The following is a 24,592-nucleotide window of genomic DNA, read 5'->3' on the forward strand; positions in this document are numbered from 1 at the left end:
CCGTCTGTGAACAGAGATCCCGCCTCCCTTAAGTGAGTGGTCCGTCTAGGTATTTAGGGCCCATGCAGTGTAGTGTTTACGGTCTCGGGGAAGACCTACTAATGGCAGAAGAGGGGAATAAAGTGGGGTTGTCCGTGACATCCAGTGTATGCGTTTCATGCAGGTGTGAGTCACTGTCACATGCAGTGGATAGGCTGACACGGGTTTGAATCCCGATAGCAACATACGTCGGATTTCTGGGACTCATATTGGACCGGTGATTGTGTGGATCTCTCCTAATAAGCTTTTTGCGGTCCATCGTGATATCCACTGTAGTTGTGCCGCTAGGAAGTATTCCTCAAATGAAGGGGCTCCTAGTCCACCTTGGTTCACTGGTAGCTGCATTTTGGCCAGGGCTACCCGTCTACGACCCTCACCCCATGTTAGGATGCAGGGGAGGGAGTCTAGTTCCTGAAAGAAGGATCGAGGAGGGACTTTCGGGAGATTAGCAAAATGGTAGAGCAGTTGTGGGAGAACAACCATTTTGGCTACTGCTATTCTTCAGATAGGAGTTAAGGGGAGGGTTTTCCAGAAACTAACAGAGGAGCGAATGCCTGTCAGTACTTTCAGGTGGTTACTCTCGTAGACATCTTGTGGGGAGTGATACAGGTGTATGCCTAAATACTGTGGTGCCTGTGTACTCCATGCGGGGTAGATTCCTCCGACGCACACCATTTGTGGAGGGAGGTCAGCAGATAGAGGATATATTGTGGACTTGGCCCAGTTGACTTTCAGGACAGCTACTGTCTCAAAGTCTGCCAAGGTGGCAAAGATTGGAGTGAGGTCTGAGGTAATGTCCTGCACGTAGAGGAGCAGATCATCTGCATACATTGAAATGCTATGTGTGGTTCCTGCCAGCGGGATCCCCACTACTCGCCCTCCTCTCGGAGACGGACTGCCAGTGGTTCCATTGCCAGGGCGAAGAGCAGCAGGGAGAGTGGGCAGCCCTGCCTTGTGCCTCTCAACACTATGAAAGAGGATGACACGTGCTGCCTAACCTGACCCTGGATGTCGACCTTGTGTATGTCAGTTTAGTGTATGCTCGGAGCACAGCAAATAGGTATGGCAATGACAGCATATTGAAGGCCTTTTCCAGGACCAGGCACGCAGTGTGGGGGAATCGCCCCTGGACCTGATCCTGTACATGGAAGAGCTGCCGGACGTTATGGTAGGTACTTCTTCCAGGGACAAACCCTCATTGATCTGGGTGCATTAGTGCTGGAAGAATCGAAGCGCAACACTCTGCTAATATTTTGCCAACGTTTTTGTAGTCTGCGCACAACAGGGCAATGGGTCAATATGATCCCAGGTGGCGGTGGTCTCGTTCTGGTTTTAGGAAAGAGACAATTATTGATTCTCAGAAGAATTGTGGGAGTGCCCCTCTTCCAGCGCTGTTTTATACATATCCTGCAGTCGTGGGGCTAACAGGGTGGAGAATGTGGGGTAGAATTCTAGTGGTAAGCCATCTAGACCTGGGGCTTTGTTCGTGGCTAAGGTTTGTATTGCTTGCGTCACATCTGTTGAGGTAATTTTTACGTCTGGAGTGTCTTTATCAGTTGCCTCTATGCATGGCAAGGGGTGCGCATCTAAGAATCTGTCTACCACCTCAGGATCTACCTGGTCAGGGGATCCCTTATGCTCATTATATGCCTTGTGAGTGATAACAAGAAGCCCGAAGGTCTATTACAAAAGTGACCTCCTGCAAGAGTTATCTTTTGCCCCTATCGTCAGTCCTGCCTTCCTCCTGCTCTGATAGATTCTGTGAAACCTGCAGATACAAACACACTTTTACAATCTGCAGCAAAACGCACAGCGAAAGCATTTCAAATATTGAGCATGCTATTAAAGATAACCTGCACTTGCACTAAAATAGCCATTTTTTGGACAGCTGTATACATTGAATTATCACGCACGATAAACCAGGCACTCACACCTAACCCATTACAAGCATTGCTCGGGTTTGTTCACAATGTCCCAAAAGCAGTGCCTAGATATGTGGCATTAGCTCTGTTGTTAGCAAAACGTGAAATTGCAATATGCTGGGGCGGTAAACACCCACCCACACTGAAGCGATGGACTGCTAGCTTGATATTTTGCAGTATCAATAGCGACACTTATTCACAACCTCAACCACCTACCTCACGCCTGAGAGACATTTGGCAACCACTCCAAACATACCTTCTAGAAACACAAGACGACTCTGACCACATTCCCGATTTGGTGATTCAACTAGACAGGTGCATGGAACCCTTGCCTCTACAGATGAACACATTTCCGATCTTAGCCGATATGTGCTCAGGTGTTGGGTACAGAATTAACTGATGTTGCAAAATTGATAAAATGGCAATGTTGATAATAGTTTAAGAATTGTCATAAATGCTCTCTGAAATGTACACGGTATGGACTATATCTGCCATGATCCTATGGTTTGTCAACTGTATGTTAAAAGGTAAGTAAAGTTAAAAAACTTGCTTAGTATAAGCATCTTTGAAATATTGTTCAATGTAAAACAAAACTGTGTTAGCACAGTCTCTCTCGGAAATCTCGATCGAGTAACTTGGTAGGTATTAGTCTCTCCTCGCATTTCAGTAAGTAGCTCTCGGAAGTGAGACTTGGATGAGTTATGAATCGGGTTTCAAACTGCCCACTCTTGTGGCCTAAAAAGGTAGTCTCTTGTACTGAGTCCAATACTCTGGAGGAGTTTGTGGCAGTCATGCCCTTACTTACCTTCCTGCAAGCACCAGCACCTGCCGTCAATCAGAACCGACATATGACATCCGTCACCGCATTGGATTGTGGGAATAGCCAGTAAATGGATATTTAAGCATCCCTGCATGTGGTGTCTTCGGCCTGCAAGTGTGAACACGTCTCACATGACCTACAGCCCCCCAAATGGCTTCAGTGGAACTAAGAGTGATTTTTTAACCATTCTACATTTTCCTCAAACCAGCCTAATGCCTTAGTCCATAAAAAATTCCACAAGCTATCTGATTTTATTCGGTCTATAACCTTTCAGCCATGCTGGGATTTTTTTTTTGTCATTCCATGATTTCAACGTCAGCACGAATCGCCATTTGTCAAAGCATTCAATAAAAAATCTTCCAATCCTGTCACTTGTGGATCATGAGTGTCAGAAAAGTTTGTTTCCAATTATAAATAATTCTATGCCTTTGTCTGTTTATTCAGCACTATTAATTATATCAGAGATTTTACATACACTTAAAAACATAGCAAACTATTTTGTGTTAAGCTTGACTGCTTTTGTCTTCTCTCAGGCGTTAGATCTTGAATTTTGTTAAATAGCTACTTTCGTAAACCCAGGTGTAGGGATAAATCAAATACTTTTTAGCATGTTTTTTGGTGCAATTGTGAAATAAATCCATATCACTAGGAGTAGCTCATTTCTACACTTGGAGCTTTATTTTTTAATCCTGTGCATTCTGGGAGTCTATTTTTCATTCACGCGGTGTGCACCAATTTTACCCAAGTATCAGATGACCATTGTTGGCAAAAGGAAGGCCAACTCTGGATCGATGCTGTGCCCAAAAACATCGATCCCTTTGCTCTTCCTTTGTTAAGGCCGGTGCTGAAAATGCATGCTTTGAAGAAGAGTGGAGCAAAACCCAAAAAGTATGGGCTGACCCATGACTCTCCTTTCTGGTTTCTGTTTTAAAGGTACTATTTTCCACGGCAGATGTTGATACGGCAATTTTGGAACCCCAACCAGCGTACCGAATTCCTCAAGGTGTACCACGGTATGCGGGTAGAGGCTTACCCAGAAATCTTGAATGGCTTGTTGAAGGCCTTGCCCAGTGCAACAGAGAAGACAGTTCAAGAGCGACTTCAGCAGCTATTGGCAAAGGTACTCCACATTTCCTTACTTGGATTTCATCAGACTACTGAGCTTTTAGTGGACAGATAACTGTATTATGACAATCACTCGCTCAGTTTATTAGCAGCGGGGGAATGACATGGTGAGTAAGATTTTCACTTTCCATTTCCTGTAGTTGCACTCCTTAATGGATGAGCTAGAGGTTCCAAGTGTGTGCCATTCACTTCTATGACCAGCTTGTGTAGTCTAATGCCTTGAAATGGAAGGGGGTAAGGATTGCTCATGTGTGGGGTGTCATTAATAGAAGATCAGTATGTAAACTGGCATGAGCCTCGTGTGAGTAATTTTCCCCTCTGGTAGCCTTCTTTTGGCATACCTTTAACAGTGTTAAGTTGTCACTAGTTTTTCTTTGGATAATTCTTCAATGGTGGTAATCTGCTCCATAGCACCCCTAGTGAAGGAGACCGGGAGAAAGTTTCCCGTGTATATAGTAATGTTGTCTGTTTAAAGGTGCAAAGCTGTAGTAAAGCTGGTGATCGGATTTGGAATGTTATGCAATTATGATGTACGTGGGGAAGTTGTTGAGTCTCCAACTCTAGCAAAGTTTCAAAGGGGGTGTGTAGTCACTTGGGCCGTCTCTGGCATTTTGGGGACTCCACATACTTGAAGCCCGCCACCATTTTGAGCTGTAGCAATGTTATCTGCTACACCAGTGTATACAAAAGGAAATATTTTTAGTTTGAATAAAGAAACTTTCTCTTTTCAGTTTCAGCAGGGTTCTCATCCTGAGATTTCACATCTCCTGGAAGTGGCACCAGCATTTACAGTATCTCCTCTTAGCATGAGACATCTTACGACTCAGCAAATGGTAAGTGCTACTTCAATGTGGCCTGAAACCTCCCACAGGTGATCCGCTTGTGGCCCTGTAGCAAAAGAGCATCGTAGCTTACATCAAAGATGAGCAAACTATTGAAGGCTTGTACTCAAGGTTGGATCTCTCTTTTGTGAAGGAAGGGCTAGGTTTAGCCGTAAGACATGACATTATTGATCCAGAATAGGATTAGTCAGGTAGAGCTATCTTTGATACTATAAACTGCAAATATACTTCAGGAGTTTAACAATTGTTATATATGACTATATTTGAACAGTTGGCTGTTTGAGCTGCTAAGTCAGAAGTTTGTGTATGAACTTTTGGTGACCAGTGAAGTCTCTGGCTCGCTTCTTCAACAACCCTATGATGAGACCTGCTGCAGCATGACTTTAATCATTGTTGCAAACCTTGCTGAGCAGAGGGTTTCCTTCATTCAGAGAACTTTATTCTGAATATCATTTTGTAGGGAGAGCTAGTACCATGCTGTTTGTTTTTTAGCTATGATTTCAAAGATGGAGTAGTGTGTATCAAAAGTGAATACTGGTGTTTTTGCTTTGAATGTCAACTAGTGGGTGACTGTCTCTTTTATTCTGAAATTCCTGGCTGGGTTTTCTAGTTTGCTGTTAGTGAAGTAAAGGAACTCTATTAGTTTCATTGAACGTTAGGGAGGAGCTAAGCATCAAGTTCTAAATGGGCCAGAGGCAGATTTTGTGTCACTCAATGTTATGAATAGCGAGTGTTTCTTCAAAGTATTGATGCATCTCAATGTTGCTATCAGTGAGTAACGTTTCAAGGGCTAGCATGTAGAGTTGAATATACTGTCGTGACAAATGGGGATCTTTGGGGTATTCTGCAGCTGAAGACGAGACTCTGACTTCTTAATAATCTTATCTAAATGAACTGATGGCAGTTGGTAAGGAAGGAAGTGAGCCATGTAGGACCATTTCATAGATGCCCATGTGTGGATCAATGCTTCATGGTTGAAAAATAACTAGATCTGTCAGATTTAATGGGACATATTTTTCTGCTAATATTCCAGGATTGATTCCTCATTAGGAGCCATAGTGACTGTTCTCTTGGAAATGTTTTTTTTAAAATCAAACTACCTAAGGAGATGATCAGTTTTGCAGGCATCATCCTTTACAGCTGTGGGCTAGTGTTGAGTGAAGGGATTTTTCCTTTCTCATTGTCCTAATCAACTCCTCTCTTTTTGTTTGGCAAGTTTAGAAAGCTTTGAGCCGGGTGATGTTTCTTACCCCTCGCTATCCGAGCTTCATTCTAAGACGGCGGATTCGTAGTCATACCTATGAACTTCACCAGCTGGATGTGGCTCTGCTGAAAATAGGAGTGAAGGAGTTATCCGAAGAAGAATTACGAACTGTAAGAGCTTGTCTAAATAACCTATTCAATATCTTACGGATTCTGATGTGTTTTCAAACCATATTGCTTATTACCGTCATTGTCAGCAAAATTTGCGGGTAGCTTTTCAATTGTTTTTCGTACTACAAATTAAATTGTCTTGTGGCTAATTGTCTTATGTCATGCCCACCTGTTCATTCCAATTTGATACATTGTGAAGTCTGACGGTATCTTTCGTCATACATGAGTTCACTATTGGATGATGGTGGAACAACTGTGTTGTATCTGGTAGGTGTGTTGACCTTGCTTGCACGCGTGCCACATCATGGTCTGACATCCTCATCCTGCCATGATTAATGAGTATTGAGTCTCTGTGTTGGAGAAAAGGCAGAGTTTAAGGGTAACTCACAGGCTTTTTGAGAGTCCTTGGTTTGAAGTAGAAAGTGTTTGCTTTCGAAAAAAACACATTTAATATGACCTGAAATAATAAAGGCAGCTCTAAAGTGTAAATTGGAAACGCTGCATGTGAGAAGATCCTGCTTTTCTTCTTGCCATAGCTTTAATTTCTTTAAAGAGTCTCCTCTGCGTCCTTCTAGTTTTGTCAGAACCGTTCCCTTCTATGGGCCAGAGGATGTGACTTATGTTTTTAGAAGCTCTTTTCCAGAAAGCTGCCAACTGTAGGATTTGGCATATGAACATAATATAAAAAGTTAAACCGATGCAAGGACACTGGTAGGAAGATTGTTGAGAGAGACTTTTACAGGCCGTTTTGTGTTCTTTATCACTCCACCTAAGTGATGTAGATGTATTGGTTTACCTCCACCACCCTTACACACATGATCCTAACGGTCAGAGCATTCACAGTGCTGCTAGCTAATACAGCAGGGCCGACGATGAATGCTTCTCCCTCGCCATTAATGCTGTTACTCACCCAGTGACTCGCACTGTAACAATGGCAATGCTGAGGATCTGCAGTGTTTAAGATGAATGCGATGTTTTGATTGGCGGCCTATGTTTCACTGGGCATCTTCCGAAACACAATTTCCAGGGAGTCCCTTACCATTGACCATATCAAAACAACCAATGCTTTTGAAAAGTACAGGCTCAACACATGTTAAATTGCTTTCAATTCATAAGTACTGGTCACTTGTGGTCACAGATGGGGATGAAAAAGCGATCTGTTTACTGCGGTTAAACAAATATGGTTCATTATATGATCTTACTTGCTTGTTTAATGTACTCCTCAGGCTTGTTATGTCCGTGGACTGAACTCAGTGGAAATGAGCTCAGCAGAATGCAGAACTTGGTTGAGTCAGTGGCTGAAACTCTCCAACAAACTTAAAGGTAAAATTGCTTATCTGTAATAGTATTATTTGGAGAAGAATAATCTTAGATTGGCTTACTGTGGTTAAGATCAAGGGAAAAGGCTTATAGAGGCTCCCATCGTTGCAGTAATTTAGCCAAAAAGTCAAGGGAACATGAGTATTCTTCAAAATCTGAATTCCAAGAACAGATCAATTAAAAAAGTAATGATGAGCCTATGTTCTTTTTAAAAAAAAAATGTTTTAATTATTTTTATTGGGAATATAAGTGCAGTTACAGTTGATAAAAAAGAATCGTTGTTCATTAAAAAAAACAAAAAAAAAGAATACGGAGGTAAAAGCAGCAATTCTTACAAAAGGACACTAGCAGACAAATCACGACTAGACAATACAATGAATAAATTATGTGGCAATAAATATAAGCTCAAGTTATCCAATGCGGCTAAAAACAATTTCATTATGATTACAACCTGTTGCTATTTCATAATCAATCTTCAACGATTGATCAAAAGCTAATAACAGACTCTAAAAGACATTTTCACATTTCAACTTTTTATATTTTTGATTTCCTCCAATCTGTGACTGGGGCCCAAAGTCTCCTTCCAAAGTCCCGAGTTCTTATTCCTTTAAGTTCATAGAGTGCGGACTCAATATTATGAATTCCAAGCAGTCTAGTGAGCCCCATTTGGAAAGAGGGGGCCACACTATCCTTCCAGCCAGCAGAGATCAAAAGCCTAAGCACGGCCACAGATATAAAGATCAAAGCTTCCTCCTCTTTCCCGAGTTTAATTTCAGAGTCCGTGCCCAGAATCATTAGGGTAGGGGATAGGTCAATCTTATGCCCTAGCAGCCCCCCCCCCCCCCCAAATTTTTCAATCTCTTTTTTTACTGGTGTTAGAAGATTACAATTATGAAACATGTGAAGCAGGTCTGCTTGCCTATTCCCACATCTTGGGCATGTATCATCCGCCCTGAACCCCCAAGAGAAAAGTTTTGCCGGTGTGTAATAAAGATTAAACACTGTCTTGTAGTGCTGGTCCTTTAAGTTTGTAGCTCTGAAAATCTTCTTATTCAATAATAGGGCCTTATCAACATCTACATCTGGATTTCCTAATTTTCTTGCCCAGGCTACCTCAGTCTTATCAACATCATCTTTGATCTCTGATATTAGAAGATTATATATAATGTTAATTTTGCTGCACCCTCTGGTAAGCACCTCCATTAAGGGGCTGACGTCTGGAGGTAGCAGTTTAGGTCTCTGAGCCTTCATTAGACGCATTATTTGTGTATAAACAAACCAATGAGAATCTGGAATACCATATCTACTTTGTAAAAGATCAAAACTTACTACTCCCTCTCCGTCCATCAATTGCCCCAGAGTTTTAATGCCCAACTCTCTCCATATTTTAAGAGTTCTGTCGGCTTCGATTGCTGAAAAAAGGCTGGACTTATAAATATGTAGGTATGAGTTATTTTTTGGAATATTGCAGTGTTTTCTGCAAGCCGTCCAAACTCTCCAAACGCCATCTACAATCTTAAATCTTGTCTTCTTGAAAAATTTGCAGTTTGTTTCACATACCAATAACCCCTGGGCCTTTCTGCCTAACAGTAGTTTAAATATGGAAGGAGGACATTCTACTCCTGCCCTTGGGTCGTTACCATTAGACTCAGACTGAAAAAGCACTGACATTTGTGTCAGCAGACACGTCCAATGATAGATCCTCAAATTAGGGAGAGCCAAGCCTCCCCTATCTTTGGGGAGAGACAGCAGGTTGGTGGATCGTCTTATCTTCCCAAATTGCCATATAAACTTAATGAAGATTGACTCCAGATTTGTAATAATTTTCTCCTCCAGGAATAAAGGAATGGCTCTAAATAGATACAGGACCTTAGGAAACATTGTCATTTTGACTGCGTTTACCCTCCCGATCAGGGACAGATGTAGCCCATCCCACCTTTTTAACTCGGATTTAATCGATTTAATAAGTGGGATATAATTTTCCTCAATGATTTTCTCGACTGACGCATTAATCGTTACCCCCAAATAGAGACTGCTGCTTCTACAAATCTGGAATCAGCATTCACGATCTTTTTCGTACAAATAATCTGGGTCTTGGATTCATTTAATAAATATCCTGACCTAGCGCCAAACTTTTTCGTTAAATCGGACAAAACCTCCATTGCCTGCTGTGGCACCGAAGAAAACACCGCCATATCGTCCGCATAAGCTAGGACTTTATGCTTGTACCCATTAAACATTACCGGTCTTAGCCTTGGGCTTCCTAGTATAGCCTGTATTAGCGGATCAATATATAGGGAAAAAAGGATCGGAGAACACGGGCATCCCTGACGGGTTCCCCTCTTTATAGGAAACAAGGTCGATTTCTCCCCCATAACGGTCACACTGGCGACTGGGTCTAGATACATCGCCTTTAGTGCCTTAATGATTTTCTGACCGAACCCTCTACCGGCTAAAATATCCCACAAATAACTCCAGACCACCCGGTCAAATGCCTTTTCTGCATCGAGCAGGATCATGGCCATCTCCCCTCCCGTAGCAGCATGGGCATCAAATAGGGCTATAGCTCTGTTGGTATGATCTGTCGTGCCACGTCCCGGAACAAACCCATGCTGCCAGGGAGAAACAAGACCACCCATGACCCTGCCCAACCTCCTAGCCTATATCTTCGCATAGAGCTTGGTATCAGAGTTGATCAGTGAGATAGGTCTATAAGACCCAGGATTTTCGGTAGGTTTCCCTTTTTTATGGAAAATGATAATATTCGCCTCTTTCCAGGAGTCTGGGATTTGACCTGAGCAAACTATCCCATTAAAGAGATCTACAAGTAGGATGATAATTTCAGATTCTATACTCTTATAGACCTCTAAAGGAATGCCATCGGGTCCTGCTGCCTTCCCCGAGGCCAACTCATGTAAAGCAGCTATAACCTCTGATTGAGTGATGTCTTTATCTAGTTCTTCTTGTGATACCATATCTAGGAGTGGGCATTGGTCTTCAATAATATCATGTTGTACTCTATCTTTATTCTCCTCATCATAAAGCTTTTGATAGAAACCTCTGAAGACATGTAATATATCACTGGTTTCTGTGTATTCATTGTCATTATCCACAATCTTTGAGATAGTATTTTTAGACCTCTCTTGTCTTAAACGGAGAGCAAGGGCTCTACCTCCATGTTCCCCTGTCTCGTAGCGGTTGACCCTGGTTGCTTTATACTCCCCTGATGCTTTTTGTGTGATCAACTTCTGTAATTCTGCTTTAGTAGCAGAAAGAGTATTATAGCAATCTCTACCATCGCCGCCAGATGCTATAACCTTAACGTGTTCCCCTTCAATCTCTGATAGTCTCTCAAGTAATTAAAAAAATTAGATGAGCCTATGTTCTATAGTGTATTTTCTGTATTTGGGTGAAGAAAGTTGTTTTTAACTAATAGCTCTTTACCCTGTTCGCACTCTAGTAGCAATTCAAAGATTTTGCCCTTCAGATGATGATGATGCTATAAGCGTCACTCCATGAAACGTGAGGTAGACAGGATCCACCTCTAGACACCTCCACCAGCTGCCCTCTTTACTTGAATAAAATATACAAGCTTTGAATAGTCCCTTGAGGCGCACCGACGGGAGGGAGTAGTTACAGTTACTTTAATGTTTAAATCGAGTCTTAGCGTGTGGTGAAGTTGACAGGTAGTTTGAGGAGTAGGAGGTGAGATGGACTTAAACACTCTTAGATACCCTCCTGGCAGGGCAACATGTTACATGCTTTACTAATGTACCCCTAATTCAGTCTGCTCTTCTAATGTTATTTAACCATTGACATGATATTCTGCCGGGAGTAACAAGATGTAGGAGTTGCTTTCTCTTCTACAGGAAAAGTTGTAAAATACACATGGAGCATTTTCCTTTGAAAACTATGTACATCATAGGGAGCATAAGTTTCAAGTTTTAACTGTTCATAAATCTGGACTCCATTTGACTTGCATTAGTCCTTGGAGTCCAAAAAAAGTTTGATATTACATATGAAGTCTGGAATGTTTGCCTTCTCTAGTTTGTACATAGGTACCAAGAAGTTGAAGCTTTGGAGAAAGTGGCATATAAGTGCATGATTTCTATGTGTAGAGGATTGGCTCTTTAATACTACAGGACCCCACATACTGCCACGTTTCGCTTGTCATCGTTTTCTTCAAGGGTATCTTTTTTTCAAGACTTATTGATTTTAACAGTAACATTAATTTAGCATCCAGAAACATAACGCTTCAGAGTTATCCCATTGACTTTAGACAGCTTCTTTTTATAGCTGGTAAAAACCAACATCTTCCCTCCCCGTTCGCCCAATTCAACAGAAAAGATTGAGATGAAAAAGCTTATTACATCTTGTTATGCGTGCATCTCAGTTTGCCTAATGTTACTTGGTACAACTCTATTCAAGACATCTACGTTTGCACACCGTGTCTCTGCAATTCTGATGCTTAGTATGGGTCCCGATATATTATTATTTCACTTGCCAAGTTAGGGTTACCTTGTTGTACCAATTTCCATATGCTGCTTAGTCTGTTATATTAGTTTCTCAGATTGTGTGCTGGCATTTCCATCATTGTGATTGTTCATATTCTCTTCAACCAACTATTTATAGAGGGAGAATATACCCTTGTCCAATTTGTTGCTGTTTCTTACTTGCCAACAGCATGTATAATCTGAGTGTCTAATCACTTCTTGACACGCCTCTCATTGTTGTCAGGCGTATGCCCATTATTGTTATAGAGTTCATTTGGTATCGGATATCCTAAAGATTTTTAGATTGGACTATTCACTTCATTCCAATATGTTAATAATAGTGGATGTGGCCACCATATATGTATTTCACCCTTCTTTACCCTGCATTCCCTCTAACACAATCACCAGTACCAAAATACATTTGAAAAATTTGTTAGGTGTGATATACCACTCACACATTATTTTATACTGAGTTTCCTGATTCTACACACTATATATGGTTTTTGGCAAGTGCCCCCACAATTTTTCCCATTGTTCTAGAGTAATTACTCTTCCTAAAACCTTTTCCATATGATCATAATCCGCCAATTTGGAATACCTTACACAGTAATAATTATAGCTAATATATTAAGGTTAAGGCCCTTACAAGATTCCTGAATTGTGGACAGATGCTCAAATGTCGTGAGACCTCTGTCCTGCCTGTTTATCAATTGGGAAAACTTTCCTACCCAGTTGTATTTAGGGAAGCCTTTCCTCTTCCTCAACTATATAGTCCCTCCTAAAAGATTCACACCTTTTGAACTGTCCTTGATTAAATCGGGCCTCAACATATGACAGTATCCTGCCTTCTATATCATGAAGTAGTGCTATGCTAAAATCCAGGTTTCAATGTATTTGGTTGAAGGGAGACATGCATGTTGGGTTTTTCGATAATTTGTCACGGCTGTCAATGAATGAGTGTTACTTCAGATACATATGCTATAATTGGTTTGTGTTGTTTAGGAAGCGACGCGAGGTCCTAAGTCGATTTGCCTTTTAGTATGCGTGGGGCCTTGTTTCTCTGCGGCACATAAGGACCACTCAAATTCTACTCTTTTGACAGTATAATAGTGTTCAGTAGCTCTAGTCCCCGCTGTGTTAGCTTTCTTGGAACCTATTTCTTTTCCCTCTTCAATGCAAATGCATCACAAGCTGATTGGATGCTCAACATTTCTGGTCTAGGAGTTAACACCAACACTGCTTGAAACATACACAGTAACCGTGGGAGAATATTCATTTATAGGACAGCTTTTCTACTCATCCAGGATTTAAAGAGATTGCCATCTGTGAAGATCTTGTTTCTTTAAACCGATATGTCTAATAATCTTTGTATAATCCGCTAGTGTGATTTGTCAATCAAATGGAGTACTGGTTTTATATTTCCGAAGGTTTGCTTGTGTTTTCTATGATTCCTGACTGATCTGGGTCTATCCAAGAACGACCTGCCTAATGAATATTTATTAGGCAGGTGACTATATCTGACTTTACCCCCATTGTTTGTTACAAACACAGGGGTTGGTGATCTCAAGGAGCAGCAGAAAACAATTCTTGTGTTTCCATTCCCAAACAGGATTTTTATTTTTTTAAAGCAGCATGTGTTCCTTAAGGGGATGGTGCTGCTTTCAAAACAAACAAGCATTTGCAATGCAATAGGTCTCGCATTAGGAAAGTTTGAGCTATTGGTATTGTAAATGACACATTTTTTATTTATGTTTTGTTTTTGAAAATAGCGAAATTAATAGCTCTGTCATTTACAATGCCAATAGGTTTAACTTTCGCAAATGTGACACCTATAGCATTTGTAATGCAATATGTGTTGTATTTACATGACTTACATGTATTGATATTACAAATAACAATGGCTTTTCTTTTTTTTCCAATAATTAATACTCAAATAAAAGGTATTGTAATTTAAAATGGCAATAGCTTGAACTTTTGTAGATAACTTTTGTGAAGATCATGTTCAGTTTATTTTATTGTGACGAAAATCCAAGAACAGAAGTGAAATATTAACATCTTTTTGTTACATTTGTAATAAAGCTTGAAACATTAAGAGAACATATTTGAACCAGGTGTTGTTGAATAGTTGCACAGATTGATGCTGTGGTGGCGCTGAGTGATGTTGTGATGGCGAATGAGTGATGTTGTGATGGCGAATGAGTGACGTTGTGATGGCGAACGAGTGATGCTGTGGCGTTCAGTGATGCTGTGGTAGCACATAGTGATGTTGTGTTGCCCCTGAGTGATGCTGTGGTGGTGCGGAGTGATGCTGTATGCTATGCATGTTTTGTTTTACTATCCTATGTTTTGTTTCGTTATGCTATGCTATGTTTTGCTATCCTATGCTTTGATTTGTTTTGTTATGCTATGCTGTGTTTTATTATGCTATGCTGTGTTTTGTTATGCTATGCTGTGTTTTGTTATGCTATGCTATGCTATGTTTTGTTATGCTATGCTATGTTTTGTTGTGTTTGGTATGCTATGTTTTGCTATGCTATTATGTTTTGCTATGCTATGTTTTGTTGTGTTTTGTTAAGCTATGCTATGTTTTGTTGTGTTTTGCTATGTTTTGTTATGCTATCCTATGCTTTGTTATGCTATGTTTAGTTTTGCTATCCTATGCTTTGTTTTGTTAAGCTATGTTTTGTTGTGTTTTGTTGTGCTATGCTTTGTTGTGTTTTGCTATGCTATGCTTTGCTATGTTTTGTTATACTATGCTTTGTTTTGTTATGCTTTGTTGTATTTTATTATGCTATGCTTTGTTTTGCTATGCTTTGGTATGCTGTTTTGTTACGCTAAGCTTTGTTTTGTTTTGTTATGCTATGCTATGTTGTGTTTTGTTATGCTATGTTTTGCTATGCTTTACAATGCTGTTTTGTTATGTATGCTATGTTTTGTTGTGTTTTGTTATGCTATGCTATGTTTTGTTGTGTTTTGCTATGTTTTGTTATGCTATGTTTTGTTGTGTTTTGTTATGCTATGTTTTGTTCTACTATGCTGTTTTGTTTTGCTATGCTTTGTTGTGTTATGCTTTTTTTGTTATGCTATGCAATGTTTTGTTGTGTTTTGTTATGCTATTCTTTGTTGTGTTTTGCTATGTGTCGTTTTGTTATGCTATGTTTTGTTTTGCTATCCTATGCTTTGTTTGTTATGCTATGTTTTGTTATGCTATGCTGGTGAGTGTGGGTGAGGGGTGTGAGGGTGATGGGGTGTGAGGGTGGGGGTGAGGGTGTGGGTCAGGGGGGTGAGTGTGTGTGAGGGTGAGGGTGAGTGAGGGGGTGTGAGGGTGAGGGGGTGTGAGGGTGAGGGGGTGTGAGGGTGAGGTGTGGGGGTGTGAGGTTGTGGGGGTGTGAGAGCGTGAGGGAGGATGAGGGGGTGTGAGAGGGTGAGGAGATGTGAGGGAGGGTGTGGGTGTGGGTGTTTGAGGGTGAGGGGGTGTTTGAGGGTGAGAGGGTTTGTGAGGGTGAGAGGGGGTGTGAGGGTGAGAGGGTGTGTGAGGGTGAGGATGTGTGAGGATGAGGGGTTGTGAGGGTGGGTGAGAGGGTGTGAGGGGAGAGGGTGATGGTGAGGGGGTGTGAGGATGTGTGAGTGAGGGGTGTGAGAGTGAGGGGTGTGTGACGGGGGTGGGGGTGTGAGGGTGAGGGTGAGTGAGGGTGAGGGGGTGTGAGGGTGGGGGGTGAGGGTGAGGGGGTGAGGTTGTGTGAGGGGTTGTGAGGGTGAGGGTGGGTGAGAGGGTGTGAGGGTGGGTGAGGGGGTGTGAGGGTGAGGGGGTGTGAGGGTAAGGGGGTGTGGGGGTGTGAGGGAGGGTGAGGCGATGTGAGGGTGAGGGGGTGTGAGGGTGAGGGGGTGTGAGGGTGGGGGTGTGTGAGGGAGGGTGAGGGGATGTGAGGGTGAGGGGGTGTGAGGGTGGGGGTGTGTGAGGGTGGGGGTGTGTGAGGGAGGGTGAGGGGATGTGAGGGTGAGGGGATGTGAGGGTGAGGGGATATGAGGGTGAGGGGATGTGAGGGTGAGGGGGCGTGAGGGTGTGAGGTTGAGGGATTGTGAGGGTGAGGGGCTGTGAGGGCGTGTGAGGGTGTGTGGGGGTGTGAGGGTGTGGGGGTGTGGGGGTGTGAGGGTGTGGGGGTGTGAGGGTGAGGGGGTGTGAGGGTGAGAGGGTGTGAGGGTGAAGATGTGGGGGTGCGAGGGTGAGGGGGGGTTAGGATGTGAGGGTGGAGAGGGTGAGGGGGTGTGAGGGTGAGGGGGGGAGGTTGTGTGAGGGTGAGGGGTTGTGAGGGTGAGGGTGGGTGAGAGGGTGTGAGAGGGTGGGGAGGGTGAGGGGGTGTGAGGGTGAGGGGGTGTGAGGGTAAGGGGGTGGGGGTGTGAGGGAGGGTGAGGGGATGTGAGGGTGAGGGGGTGTGAGGGTGAGGGGGTGTGAGGGTGAGGGGGTGTGAGGGTAAGGGGGTGTGAGGGTAAGGGGGTGTGAGGGAGGGTGAGGGGATGTGAGGGGGTGTGAGGGGGGGTGTGAGGGAGGGTGAGGGGATGTGAGGGTGAGGGGATGTGAGGGGGTGTGAGGGTGAGGGGGTGAGGTTGAGGGATTGTGAGGGTGAGGGGATGTGAGGGCATGTGAGGGGGTGTGTGAGGGTGTGGGGGTGTGAGGGTGAGGGGGTGTGAGGGTGAAGATGCAGGGGTGTGGGGGTGCGAGGGTGAGGGGGGTGAGGATGTGAGGGTGACGGGGTGAGGGGGTGTGGGGGTGAGGTTGTGTGAGGGTGAGGGGTTGTGAGGGTGGGTGAGGGGGTGTGAGGGTGAGGGTGAGGGTGAGGGGGTGTGTGAGGGTGTGGGGGTGTGAGGGTCAGGGGGTGTGAGGGTGAGAGGGTGTGTGAGGGTGAAGATGCACGGGTGTGGGGGTGCGAGGGTGAGGGGGGGTGAGGATGTGAGGGGGAGAGGGTGACGGGGAGAGGGTGAGGGGGTGTGAGGGTGAGGGGGTGAGGTTGTGTGAGGGTGAGGGGTTGTGAGGGTGAGGGTGGGTGAGGGTGTGAGAGGGTGAGGGTGAGGGAGTGTGAGGGTGAGGGGGTGTGGGGGTAAGGGGGTGTGAGGGTGTGGGGGTGTGAGGGAGGGTGAGGGGATGTGAGGGTGAGGGGGTGTGAGGGTTGTGAGGGTGGGGGTGTGTGAGGGAGGGTTAGGGGATGTGAGGGTGAGGGGGTGTGAGGGTGAGGGGGTGTGAGGGTGTGAGGTTGAGGGATTGTGAGGGGATGTGAGGGTGAGGGAGGGTGACGGGGTGTGTGAGGGTTTGTGAGGGTGTGTGAGGGTGAGGGGGTGTGAGGGTGAGAGGGTGTGTGAGGGTAAAGATGTGGGGGTGTGGGGGTGCGAGGGTGAGGGGGGTGAGGATGTGAGGGGGGAGAGGGTGACGGGGAGAGGGTGAGGGGGTGTGAGGGTGAGGGGGGTGTGACGGTGAGGGTGAGGGGGGGTGAGGGTGAGGGTGTGAGTTTGTGTGAGGGTGAGGGTGGGTGAGGGGTTGTGAGGGTGGGAGAGAGGGTGTGTGAGGGTGAAAGGGTGTGTGAGGGTGAAGATGCAGGGGTGTGGGGGTGCGAGGGTGGGGGGGTGAGGATGTGAGGGGGGAGGGGGTGACGGGGAGAGGGTGTGTGAGGGTGAGGGGGTGTGAGGGTGAGGGGGTGAGGTTGTGTGAGGGTGAGGGGTTGTGAGGGTGAGGGTGGGTGAGAGGGTGTGAGAGGGTGAGGGAGTGTGAGGGTGAGGGTGTGTGAGGGTAAGGGGGTGTGAGGATGTGGGGGTGTGAGTGAGGGTGAGGGGGTGTGAGGGTGGGTGTGAGGGGGTGTGAGGGTGAGGTTGTGTGAGGGGTTGTGAGGGTGAGGGTGAGGGTGGGTGAGAGGGTGGGTGAGGGGGTGTGAGGGTGAGGGGGTGTGAGGGTGAGGGGGTGTGAGGGTGTGGGGGTGTGAGGGAGGGTGAGGCGATGTGAGGGGGTGAGGGGGTGTGAGGGTGAGGGGGTGTGAGGGTGGGGGTGTGTGAGGGAGGGTGAGGGGATGTGAGGGTGAGGGTATGTGAGGGTGAGGGGGCGTGAGGGTGAGGGGGTGTGAGGTTGAGGGATTGTGAGGGTGAGGGGCTGTGAGGGCGTGTGAGGGTGAGGGTGTGTGAGGGTGAGGGGGTGTGAGGGTGAGAGGGTGTGAGGGTGAAGATGCGGGGGTGTGGGGGTGCGAGGGTGAGGGGGGTTAGGATGTGAGGGGGTGTGAGGGGGTGAGGTTGTGTGAGGGTGAGGGGTTGTGAGGGTGGGTGAGGGGGTGTGAGGGTGAGAGGGTGTGTGAGGGTGAAGATGCACGGGTGAGGGTGAGGGGGTGTGAGGGTGAGGTTGTGTGAGGGGTTGTGAGGGTGAGGGTGGGTGAGAGGGTGGGTGAGGGGGTGTGAGGGTGAGGGGGTGTGAGGGTGAGGGGGTGTGAGGGTAAGGGGGTGTGAGGGTGTGGGGGTGTGAGGGAGGGTGAGGCGATGTGAGGGGGTGTGAGGGTGAGAGGGTGGGGGTGTGTGAGGGAGGGTGAGGGGATGTGAGGGTGAGGGTATGTGAGGGTGAGGGGGCGTGAGGGTGAGGGGGTGTGAGGGTGTGAGGTTGAGGGATTGTGAGGGTGAGGGGCTGTGAGGGCGTGTGAGGGTGAGGGTGTGTGAGGGTTTGTGAGGGTGAGGGGGTGTGAGGGTGAGAGGGTGTGAGGGTGAAGATGCGGGGGTGTGGGGGTGCGAGGGTGAGGGGGGTTAGGATGTGAGGGGGTGTGGGGGTGCGAGGGTGAGGGGGGTTAGGATGTGAGGGGGTGTGAGGGGGTGAGGTTGTGTGAGGGTGAGGGGTTGTGAGGGTGGGTGAGAGGGTGTGAGGGTGGGTGAGGGTGAGGGGGTGTGAGGGTGAGGGGGTGTGAGGGTAAGAGGGTGTGAGGGAGGGTGAGGGGATGTGAGGGTGAGGGGGTGTGAGGGTGGGGGTGTGAGGGTGGGTGAGGGGATGTGAGGGTGAGGGGATGTGAGGGGGTGTGAGGGTGAGGGGGTGTGAGGGTGTGAGGTTGAGGGATTGTGAGGGTGAGGGGATGTGAGGGCGTGTGAGGGTGAGGGGGTGTGTGAGGGTGTGTGGGGGTGTGGGGGTGTGAGGGTGAGGGGGTGTGAGGGTGAGAGGGGGTGTGAGGGTGAAGATGCAGGGGTGTGGGGGTGCGAGGGTGAGGGGGGGTGAGGATGTGAGGGGGAGAGGGTGACGGGGTGAGGGGGTGTCGGGGTGAGGTTGTGTGAGGGTGAGGGGTTGTGAGGGTGAGGGTGGGTGAGAGGGTGTGAGAGGGTGAGGGAGTGTGAGGGTGTGAGGGAGGGTGAGGGGATGTGAGGGTGAGGGGCTGTGAGGGTTGTGAGGGTGGGGGGGTGTGAGGGAGGGTGAAGGGATGTGAGGGTGAGGGTGTGAGGTTGAGGGATTGTGAGGGTGAGGGGATGTGAGGGTGAGGGAGGGTGACGGGGTGTGTGAGGGTGTGTGAGGGTTTGTGAGGGTGTGTGAGGATGTGAGGGTGAGGGGGTGTGAGGGTGAGAGGGTGTGTGAGGGTGAAGATGCGGGGGTGTGGGGGTGCGAGGGTGAGGGGGGTGAGGATGTGAGGGGGGAGAGGGTGACGGGGAGAGGGTGAGGGGGTGTGAGGGTGAGGGGGGTGTGACGGTGAGGGGGGTGAGGGTGTGAGTTTGTGTGAGGGTGGGTGAGGGGTTGTGAGGGTGGGAAAGAGGGTGTGTGAGGGTGAAAGGGTGTGTGAGGGTGAAGATGCAGGGGTGTGGGGGTGCGAGGGTGGGGGGGGGTGAGGATGTGAGGGGGGAGAGGGCGAGTGGGTGTGAGGGCGAGTGGGTGTGAGGGCGAGGGGGTGTGAGGGTGAGGGGGTGAGGTTGTGTGAGGGTGAGGGGTTGTGAGGGTGGGTGAGAGGGAGTGTGAGGGGGTGTGAGGGTAAGGGGGTGTGAGGGTGTGGGGGTGTGAGGGAGGGTGAGGGGATGAGGGTGAGGGGGGTGAGGGTTGTGAGGGTGGGGGTGTGTGAGGGGATGTGAGGGTGAGGGGGTGTGAGGGGGTGAGGTTGAGGGATTGTGAGGGTGAGGGGATGTGAGGGTGAGGGAGGGTGACGGGGTGTGTGAGGGTTTGTGAGGGTGTGTGAGGGTGTGGGGGTGCGAGGGTGAGGGGGGTGAGGATGTGAGGGGGAGAGGGTGACGGGGAGAGGGTGAGGGGGTGTGAGGGTGAGGGTGTGTGAGGGTGAGGGGGGTGTGACGGTGAGGGGGGTGAGGGGTGTGCGTTTGTGTGAGGGTGAGGATGGGTGAGGGGTTGTGAGGGTGGGGAGAGAGGGTGTGTGAGGGTGAAAGGGTGTGTGAGGGTGAAAGGGTGTGTGAGGGTGAGAGGGTGGGTGAGTGAGGGTGGGGGTGTGTGAGGGAGGGTGAGGGGATGTGAAGGGGTGTGAGGGTGAGTGAGGGTGAGAGGGTGTGTGAGGGCGAGAGAGTGTGAGGGTGAGAGAGTGTGAGGGTGTGTGAGGGTCCGAAGTAAATGGCAGGGCAGACATCATAAGACAGAGAGAAGAGACTGCGTTGGTCAGTTTCAGAATCAGGAGGCGCAGAGTCAGCACAGTCTGCGAGGGATCAACGTGTCTAGAGGCAAAGCATAGCGGATGTAGCATTGCAGCTAGCAAGTTGAGTGTTTTCAAGCTGAGTTCAGAGATGGCAACACAGCAACAGCATTTGAGGAGCAAGGCTACTGTAAACAAGCACGGTAGGCTTTCACTTTCGTCCAGAAAAAAAACGAGAAAGGTGCAGAGAACGCCGAACAAAATACGACTTCCCCGCGAAATGGATGCAAAAAGGCTAATGAATCAACTTATATTTGACCCAGTTTCAAAATTCGGCCAAACAAAAGGTATACAGAGTAATATTTGCAATGCATAAAAAGCTATTCTTCGAAGAGCTAAATGTAATTGGGATAAAAAAGAAAGGATAATATGCGATGACTGTGAGAAAAATAGAGAGTAATACCATAACACGGGTTGTTTCCTCTACCCTATACGCAAATCAAGAGAAACTCTCTAAAACTAACATAAGGGAGTGAAAGAATGATGGGTGAACCAATAGGTTTTGGTGACTTCAATTTAATATATACCCTTCCATTAGCAGACATCTAATGGACGGGTACCCAAGTTGTGGAATATCTAAGATTAATTTGTAACTAACTGTAAAATCAGAAAGAGCATTCCTTCGAATTAAACAAATGTTATATTAAAAAAGCAGGTAAACTTTTAGAGCTAGATAGATATACAAAGCCTTTTAAAGTTGCAAATCCTAAAATTCGCAAAAATCACACTGTTTGCATATGCAAAATGGTTTTCCACTCCAAATTGCATTTAGCTATAGGAGTGAAAGGGATTGCAGTGACCTGTATCAAACCACTGATCAGTCGCCGACAGATGAAAGGAAGTGGTAACTGATTCGCAATGGAGAAGGTGTCCTTTTAGGACACATTTCCCTTTGTGCATTGCATTAGCAGCTTTAGGCGGAGTAGGAAAAGGTGCGGGGAGGGGGTTACTGCCTGCTCTCTTACCCTGATGATTTCACAAACAGCCAACTTTTTAGGTATCGCCTATTACATCCTGCAGGGATAAATAGGCGAGATTATAGTAAGCGGAAAAGAAAAGTCTACCTAGCTTGCGGATCGCGTACAGTTCATGTGAGCTATGCGCGTGCACATCGCCACCCTCATCACACACCATTACCATTTGTCTGAGCCTCGTCATCAGACTTCAAAGGAAGCCGCTCCCCCGCACCCCTCCGCGAAATGCAAGAGCTTGTTTATTGGACCGAATCCAGTGACCGCAAACAGGCTTTCATTAAACTTTGATGCCAGTTGCATTTTGGGAGCAGGAAGGTTGCTGAAAATACAGCTCTACTTCGAGATCATTTCTTTCTGTAAGGAGAAATAACAAAAACCTTTCTTAGAGAAGCTTTCGCCTCCCCACTGAAGGTGCGCGGTAATATTTGGGGGAACAGTAATCTGTTATTACAGGTGGTCGTGCTTCAAGCACTTCCGTATTTTGAGAACAGATCAGACGAAGTGCAACAGCTTTCATAGAAAAATTGCCGAATTTGCAAATGAGAAACACATTGGGTCGCGGCTCGGATTCCCTGAGCTTGTTCTATAGTCAATGAGATTTCGCCCTGGCAGTAAAGAGAATATAATTGCATAGTTTATCCCACAAATCACCGAGCCCTGCGCATTCTTAACAAACCGTTAGCCCTGTGCTTCATACACCTCGCCTCGCTTTCTGCGCAGAGACTGTGGATACAACTGTCACTATTTTTAACACAGTGGTTGGACTCGGAATATTTTTGCAGCAGTGTCCGCTGGTGCTAAATAATGCCACATTATTTCACGATGTTGACACAATGCTCGAGGGTGTGTGGTCTAGTGGCTTCAATATTTATCTTTGTGCCCGGAGGCCTTCAGCGAGCGCTGAGGTAACAGGCACAGATAGTAATTGAAAGCTGCCTTTCAGATATCTGGCATGTCTGAGGCAAAAGGACATTGCTGTTCATTGTCTCATGTGAGGATTTCAATTAGCAAGGAAGTCACAAGTACAGCCCGCAGCAATCTTCTGTGGCCTCGAGCTGAGGAACCAAGCCATGCATTGGAGAATGGCTGCACCACAGACTTTCCCAAACAATTGGAGAGAGGTTAAACGCAGTTCACAGACATATTTTTACCGACGACTCCACAAACACTTACAATGCTCTCTTCGTTCACACCGAGGTGACAATTTAAGCTTCTTCAGCACTATTGACAGTGTTGTCACGTGCGCAGATGAGTGTTTTTGCCCCATTTCTGGTGGTCGTTATGTCTTCGCCATTCCTAGTAGCTGCATTACCGATTCATATTTGTTGAGGGCAGTCGTCACAAAAAACGATGACGATGTTGCGCAGTATGTTCTATTGCAGACCCCTACATGTTTTAAAACTGCTCTTCAATATCATGGTTGGAGGGTATAATCCCATCTAGCACTACTTATCTACATTTCATCCAGCAATGTTCGCTTTCATTTAATACATAATTGTCGATCTTATTTTGTGGCGAAACGTATTAATATGTCCCTGCCGAACTGTGTTTAGTTATTCTGCATTTACTTTGGTAATTCTGTTTTACAGGGCTGTGCATCATGCTGTGTGTAAAGACCTTGCTAAGATATCACTATCACATGACGTCTTCCAAAAGAGGTGTTCAAAAAGGGTTATAATGTCGTTTTATAATTGGTTATAAAAATACATGCTTTTCATATAATAAACCCTTCAGTTTGCCTATTATTTCGGATACAGAAGTGGATGGAAGCTTTCTGCAGTGCAAATTTGCTGCAGTTGGGTATATATGTCAGCAACCCCAAAAGATTTAGGGGCACACACACGCACACACAACCCCACGCACACACAACCCCACACACGCACACAATCACGCACACAACCCCACACACACGCACACAACCCCACACACACACACACAACCCCCCACACACACACAACCCCCCCACACACACACACACACACACAACCCCCCCCACACACACACAACCCCCCCCACACACACCACCACCAATACACCCACACACACCACCAGCCCCACCCCCACCACCACCCCCACCCACACCCACATACACACACACACAACCCCACCCACAATCACCCCACACCTCCACCCCCACACACAATCCCACACAACTCCACACACAATCCCACACAAGTCCACACACAATCCCACACAAGTCCACACACAATCCCACACACACAACCCCCCACACACACACAACCCCCCCCCACACACACAACCCCCCACACACACAACCCCCCACACACACAACCCCCACACACACACACAACCCCCCACACACACACAACCCCCCCACACACACAACCCCCCCACACACACAACCCCCCACACACACAACCCCACACACACAACCCCACACACACAACCCCACACACACAACCCCACACACAACCCCACACACACACAACCCACCCACACACACAACCCACCCACACACCCCCACCCCCAACACACCCACACACCCCCCACACCCCCCCACACACACCCACACACCCACACAACCCCACACCACCACACAACCCCACACCCACACAACCCCACACCCACACAACCCCACACCCACACAACCCCACACCCACACAACCCCACACCCACACAACCCCACAACCCCACACACAACCCCCCACACACACAACTCCACACACACACAACTTCACACACAACCCCCACACACAAATCAACCACACACCCCTACCCCCACACCCCCCACACACACATGCCCCACCCCCCTCACCCCCACACTCAACCTCACACACAACCCCACACACAACCTCACACACAACCAACCCCCACACACAACCAACCCCACACACAATCAACCCCACACACAATCAACCCCACACACAACCAACCCCACACACAATCAACCCCACACACAATCAACCCCACACACAATCAACCCCACACACAATCAACCCCACACACAATCAACCCCACACACAATCAACCCCACACACAATCAACCCCACACACAATCAACCCCACACACAATCAACCCCACACACAATCAACCC

General features: G+C 47.0%; 1 protein-coding gene across 2 annotated transcripts in view; it reads left to right on the forward strand.

Annotated features, from left to right (window-relative positions):
• LETMD1 (LETM1 domain containing 1) overlaps positions 1-24,592 on the forward strand; it is a 74,600-nt gene that overhangs the window by 36,369 nt on the left and 13,639 nt on the right. For both annotated transcript variants that reach the window (XM_078688850.1, XM_078688851.1), the window contains exons 5-8: positions 3,715-3,901; positions 4,638-4,739; positions 5,970-6,122; positions 7,349-7,445. In XM_078688850.1, the coding sequence (XP_078544976.1) occupies positions 3,715-3,901; positions 4,638-4,739; positions 5,970-6,122; positions 7,349-7,445 (539 nt within the window). The remainder of the gene's footprint in view (positions 1-3,714; positions 3,902-4,637; positions 4,740-5,969; positions 6,123-7,348; positions 7,446-24,592) is intronic.

Source organism: Lissotriton helveticus, chromosome 1_1 (assembly GCF_964261635.1).
Source record: "Lissotriton helveticus chromosome 1_1, aLisHel1.1, whole genome shotgun sequence".
NCBI lineage: Eukaryota > Metazoa > Chordata > Amphibia > Caudata > Salamandridae > Lissotriton > Lissotriton helveticus.